The sequence below is a fragment of the Panulirus ornatus genome, chromosome 21 (genome assembly GCF_036320965.1).
Source record: "Panulirus ornatus isolate Po-2019 chromosome 21, ASM3632096v1, whole genome shotgun sequence".
Lineage (NCBI taxonomy): Eukaryota > Metazoa > Arthropoda > Malacostraca > Decapoda > Palinuridae > Panulirus > Panulirus ornatus.
This window is the reverse complement of record NC_092244.1, coordinates 6,079,668-6,085,993: the sequence shown is the minus strand read 5'-3', so window position 1 is coordinate 6,085,993 and position 6,326 is coordinate 6,079,668. Positions and strand designations below refer to the sequence as shown.

General features: G+C 40.7%; 1 protein-coding gene across 1 annotated transcript; it reads right to left on the bottom strand.

Moving 5' to 3' along the window:
• Positions 1–2,094: 2,094 nt before the first annotated feature.
• On the bottom strand, positions 2,095–4,349 carry LOC139756314 (uncharacterized). The gene has a single exon (XM_071675615.1). It carries the CDS (start codon positions 3,827–3,829, stop codon positions 3,077–3,079), a length of 753 nt encoding a protein of 250 aa, XP_071531716.1. The 5' UTR covers positions 3,830–4,349; the 3' UTR covers positions 2,095–3,076.
• Between the last annotated feature and the right edge of the window lie 1,977 nt (positions 4,350–6,326).

Here is a 6,326-nt window from a genome sequence, read left to right as displayed (position 1 = left end):
TGTCAATAAATTATATTGTAAATAAGTACTAAGAAGTAAGACGAAAATAGTAAATATCCAAGACTAAAAGAGTAAAGGTGGGAAAATATGGAATGAAAGAAGTGATAAGAGTTAAGAATGACAAAATTGATGGAAAGAAAAAACATCAAAAGATAGGAAAAGACATTGGCACTGTGATGTGAATATTGGCAAACGATTTGGAAGGGAAGAAATATGGGGAATGGGAGCGATGTTAGGGAATGTGGAAGCAACAGGAGTGGAAGATTCAAGTTGCCCCTTAGCTGTACATAGGAATGGCAGAGAAAGATATATAATAATAAAGTAGCACAGTAAAAGGTAGAGAGAGGTGTTTAGTTTCAAAATATCAGAAGCAGTGTGTTGTGTCTTGATAATTGGGCACTCTGTAGCACTTGATGGTTTTGTCGTTTCAGTATTCTGGGGAACATGTATCTTTTCCCCTCACACATCTCACCATTTTCGTAACCTTTTGAGGCCGCCACTTTGTTGCATGGTTTTTTCTCATGCCACCATTCTAAGCTGCTTCACTTACTTAGTATTCAGAGATCCATTATGTCACAGTTTCATGTGTTCCATATACTCCATATTCCAGTAAATTTCCATTTTTCCGTGTTATTGGCCAGAGGTACTTCTGTATATAAGGTAATTACTGGCAAGAAGCTCATCTTGGAATATTATCCAACGTCATGTGCAGACTAAATCAGTTTATTTTGCTAAAAACATCCTCCCACCTATTAAGTTTATATCAAGACTTACTCTTCTCATAATAGTGTATTCCTGTCTGATAGTATGGCTCCGTCCTACTAATAATTTCCCTAACATACGAGCAAGTAACCTCAAAGCCACTACTAGATGTAAATTTTCATTGCAACTTTAATAAACATGAGGGATAAAAAAAGAATCACCATTCTCTTAAAGGCTTGAGATCAGGCGCCTTCTTTAGTTTTGGACAAAAATAGACTTCCATTCTTCTCAGTATAACGATATTTTCCCATTTCCAACATCAAACCTTTTCCAGTGTAAGAATGTGGTTACCTTTCTAATTTCTCAAAGCCTTTTCCGTTTTGGCCACTCCATGAATTTCTCATACTTTTTGATTTAGATAAAGTAAAAACCCACCATACTCTGTTATCCATGTTGCTATTATGAAGTAATATTAAGTTAATCTAATTTCCGTCTCGGAGCTGTTATTTACCTTTGATTAGTTCCTAGACTTAGCTGTTCTCATAGATTTACAGAAGTATAAGGAATTTTTACGATAACCTATGAAACAGACCAGTGGTATTTCAGGAGTACCAAGATTCATTAACTTATGTTTCTTTACGTGTTTCTGTGAAACAGATTCTCAAGGAATCTTCTTAGATTGCTGAACATGACTATAGTAAATATAACCCCAAGTAAATTCAGTTACTCTGGGGCTTCTTTTCTGTTTCTGGCAAATGTACCAGTTTTAATATTTCAGTGATTTACCTTAAGTATTCAAGTGAAAATCGTACCCCTTTAAGAGCACTGAAGGGCAGTAGCCACTTCTCTACACCAATAGCTAATTCAGAGGGATGTCATCTTAAGGTTTTTGTGAAAAATATAGCCATTTCTCATGTTAAGTTCTCTGTATTTTCACTTCATAATATTTTCAAATAAATTGTACTCATATCACATGGTATGTTTCCACTCACCTGATAAAATAAGGAAAAAATTTCATTGACTAGCAACTTAAAAATTAACACATTTGATATTTCAGTTCTCATCGTCCAAGCTACGCTCATTAGAGAGCACATCACAATAGTCGCCCTAACTGCACAACACTACAATCACTTTTTATATTGGGGAAAAAATGGTAGGTTTCTCTTCTAAGCCATCACTTCACTCAATTAAAGAAGAAAAAAAGGAGGATTTTATAAAAAATAGGCCTCATCAGTACTAGTGAGACAATTTTAAACATTTCTGGGAGCTTTTTTTTTTTTTTTTAATGAAACCAAGTTTTAACACAGCCTGTTCGAGCTTAAAACCGAGCTTAACTTCACCACTGGCCTCTGGTACGACCTCAACCAAGAGTGGTGAAGAAAAACCAAGAAGTTCAATGCATTGGACATTTTATTTATACTGTACAAAACGATTTTCTAGTAAAATTAGACGTTTTGTGGAACAAAATAGGCTTTATACAGGCATATATTACAAGTTAAGCATGCACCAACAAGGAAAAAATGTACACAATTATCACTACCCATGAATTGCTTAAAGCAAAAAAAATTGTCGCTAAAGCTAAACATTGATGATGAACTGAGCTAGAAGATTTCCATAAAATGAAAATAAAATACTGCGACCGAATTAAATCACAGACACTTTAAAAACTTGACTTTGTACCATCTGAAAAAAGTAATTTTTTTCAGTTATAGGGTGAACTGGGATTTCTCGCTGTGCCAGAGCCAGGCAGACGGCGGCTGTTCTATCACAGCTTCACCACCGCGTCCACCTACACGAGCCGCTGCAGGAGCGGCTCGCGGCCCTCCCAACTCGTCCAGTAGAAAGACCCGCTGCTCAACGCCAACCCCCCAGCTCGCCATGGTCGCTTAGGTACATCAGCCCTGAACCACACCAGGGGACTTGGAATAGACGGAACCGATGCGATTCCTGGTCCCAGAGGGCGGTTCGTGCCGGGCCAGTAGAACCACAGCTACGTGCTACAGGGTTAGGGCGTGGGTAAGTACGAGGAGGCATGCAATGGTCAGCATCAGAGCAGCAGCAATGATCTTCATCCCATGATGGTTACGGTGGTCAAACAGGCGTCTCGACGACCAAACACTCGTACCACAACACTAAATAGGTATATTATATAATATAGCTCATTATGTACATAAATATTAATGTTTACAAATAATCTTAGAATTTTCCCGTTGTGATAGGGCGACTTCAGTCGGTAAGACGCTAGTACAACTACCGACCCTTTTCATGGCTGCGGGTGGTGGTGTCCCCGCGTTGTCTCGATCACCTGTTGGTCCCTGATTGTACTTTCAACTGTTGGCGTGGATGAGATCACAAGAATTGTCACGAGGTGGGCTCAGCTGGACACGAAGAGCCGGTCCATATGTAGAGGCCGCGCCTCTAACCCTCCCCGAAGAGATTCCTTGCACTTGACCAGGTTTCCGCCATCCTTAGCGCCCGTAAAGAGCATACCCAACTGCATGGCCGTCGCCGCTGACTGTTGAAATTGTTGTTGCTGCTGCTGGGTTGTCACCGGAGACAGGGGCGGGGATTGGTGGAGAGGGGAGGAGAGTACGACGGACTTGGACGGCGAGAAGTGATGATGGTGATGATGATGGTGATGCTGGACATGGAGATGGTGATGCTGGGGCAGGGCGGGCGGCGGTGATGAGGACTCTTGAGGTGGTGGCTGCGGCAGCGCCTTCACAGGGGACTTGGTCTCGGTGGGAGGGGGTGTTGTGGACTTCGGTGGCGGTTTCTCGTACAGGACGCAGATGGAGCCGTTCTCGCCAATGCGGTAGGCCACCTCCATGGGATCCACCCACATCGTGAGTTCGGAAGGAAAGAGGGATCTTAGGAATGACACCGCTAATCCCATCATGAAGCCCGCCCTGGCGATGAGTGGATCCAGTTTCCCGTTGATTCTGATACAACGGTAGCCTGAGCCCTTGACTGGCTGGTCGGGGAACCAATGGTCGGTGTAGTGCCGTAGTAGAATATCACATACATTCTCACGGAACTTATCCAACTGCTCCTCTGACAAACCACTACTGTTTAAGCGTGCCAAATCGACGAGGAAATTGGCCGCCGACGAAATCTCTAATCTCATATTCGTGGAGACACTTGGGAGAGATCAACAGGTTGACGGCAGACTTGGGCAACACGTCATGAACACTTGACTTGAATATGTGCAAGTCTTGGTCGAGAGGCAGCTGCGGATCAGTCTCTGATCAACAGACGAGGACTAGTAATTCTGGCACTTGTCGACACAGCCAAGTAGGAGGAAGGTGCTTCTTGTATTCTTTGGTATTGACCGTCGTTACACTGACTTTTAGGATGGTAAACTTCCCAATAACATCACAGTGTCTCTCTCCTTGGACGGGGAAATACTTGGAGTGCGGGTCACGCCACTCGGTACATCCTTTCTCTCTTATGTCTCTCTTCTGACTGGGGTCTGGAGCGAGACAGCGAGTGAGCTTGTTGTTGGCTTTCTCCGATGACGTCATATTCAGCAGCCAATCAGCGAGCGCGGGGCTTCGTTTCCCGTCACGTGACCCGTCGTGGCAGCCATTTTCTAAACAAAGAACAGCTCCCCGCACAAACATGGACGCCAAGCCAGAATCTAACAAAGAACGAATCGGACCAATATATACGCCAGGATCCTCCCCAAGTGTGAAGTTAACTCTGGTGCAGAGTTTGGAGTATGTTCTGGTCCCCACTAATAAAAGAATAGAAGGCAAAGGCCAGCATATGAACCATCAGTGTGACTAAGCTTATATCGCATATACAAGTTTCACCAGAGTTTCACTAGAAAGCTGCAATGGCTCGGCTATGAGCCTGTTTTGTGAAGCAAACTCCACTGCTGTCCTCGTCAAAGACACTTTGCGACAATCTGTGTAAAGTTACTATGGGTCTTGAAATGTTAATCTTCCGTCTTCAGGCCCAAAGTGTTGAATGTTTGTTAACTTTCTACAACTGCATGTTGGCGTCTTTACTGCCAAAACCTACATTTAGTGCTCAGTTGAAGTAACGTGTGACAAGGAAGTTGGCTGTAAAGCTTTTTGAAATATTATGATCAACAGTGAAGAGGATTACAGAGGATATTGGAAATCTTAAATATCTGTTTATTGCTAGTAATGTGCTCAAAAAATTTATTGATTATTATCTCTGTGTGATACTCCCTTGTGGTGTTTACTATATATATAAAAGACCAGAAGACATAATATTGGTTGGTAATTTTGGGTTGTTTGCCCAGGGTCACAGAGGCCGTCAACGTCGAGTTATATATAATCCAATAATCTTTAACACCTTTAAAGTTTTCAAGATAATTCGAAGACCATACACGCTCTCACTGCATATATGGCTCTTACATGAAATTTCAGTACCGTGTTCGTACATTATTACTGACCTGTAACATATGTAGCTAGTATTTGTGGCTTTCTCTGTACTTGGTGTTCATATTCGTTCCGTGTTGAATATTCGGTGATCTAGTGTATATTTCTGGGTGTGTATTTGTTGTTAATAACTTCGGTGTGTGTAGTTTTCGTATTACTTTGCGTCTGAGTTCGTGATTGAATAGCTCATATATATATATATATATATATATATATATATATATATATATATATATATATATATGTGTGTGCTATGAAGTTAAATCGCACTTTATTTATATATGATATTGTTTAACGTACTTTTTTCTATACATGTGATATTTATATATAATATTTATATATATATATATATATATATATATATATATATATAAGAAAATCGGGAAACATTACCAACATTTCCTGGATCTTCTGCTGTGTGATTAATAGTACACTGATAATTTTGTATTGACCTGATATTTAACCAATAGCATGATAGCATTACCTTACTATACATCAAGGTTTAAGAATGTGTTACAGAAAATCTGATACTTCTGGTTAAATGAATTTTACGCCTAGTATTTTACTGTTTATTTTTCTCGTATGTCTATTCATTGGTTTACACATTCAACGTTGAATGTTTATTGTTGGCAGGCGTTTCGTTACCTAAATGCTCATACATGGCACAAGTTCCTTCTCGCTACTCGTGGCTACTAAAGCTAAGAGCTATAGACCCACGTAACTGCTGCTACCAGTAGGGGTGTCAGGCAGTCTCTTATTTTAAAGCATTTATATCGTCAATTGAACAAGATCACCTCCTGCATTTGCGTGTAATTGTTTCATAACCATAGAATGGTGTAGTTATTTGTATTGTCGTGTAGAAAATGTCGTGTATTTATGTGCAACCGTCAAATTTCAAAAACCTCCCTTTGTTTTTGTTTGGGGCCCCCTGCATCTGTCGCTGCTTAGCCGACCCCAGCACCCCACCGTCGCTGTTAGCCGACCCAGCGTCAGGAAACCCGCTCCCAGCTGCCTGATGAACAATAATTGAACTTTGTCGCAATTTCTAACGTATATAGGTCTTTTGTTAGGAATTTTCAATATTTAAACACGAGAGTATGTACATAAACATATCATAAATGTGTGGAGAGCATTTTTAAATGTCTTATGATATTTTTCTGGTCGATTTCTGGTATATATTTATCTTAGGTTCTCGCACGTTGACAAATGGCG

Bases quoted from the DNA above. Each gene is read 5' to 3' on its own strand.
- LOC139756314 (XM_071675615.1), bottom strand. From the start codon at position 3,829: ATGAGATTAGAGATTTCGTCGGCGGCCAATTTCCTCGTCGATTTGGCA.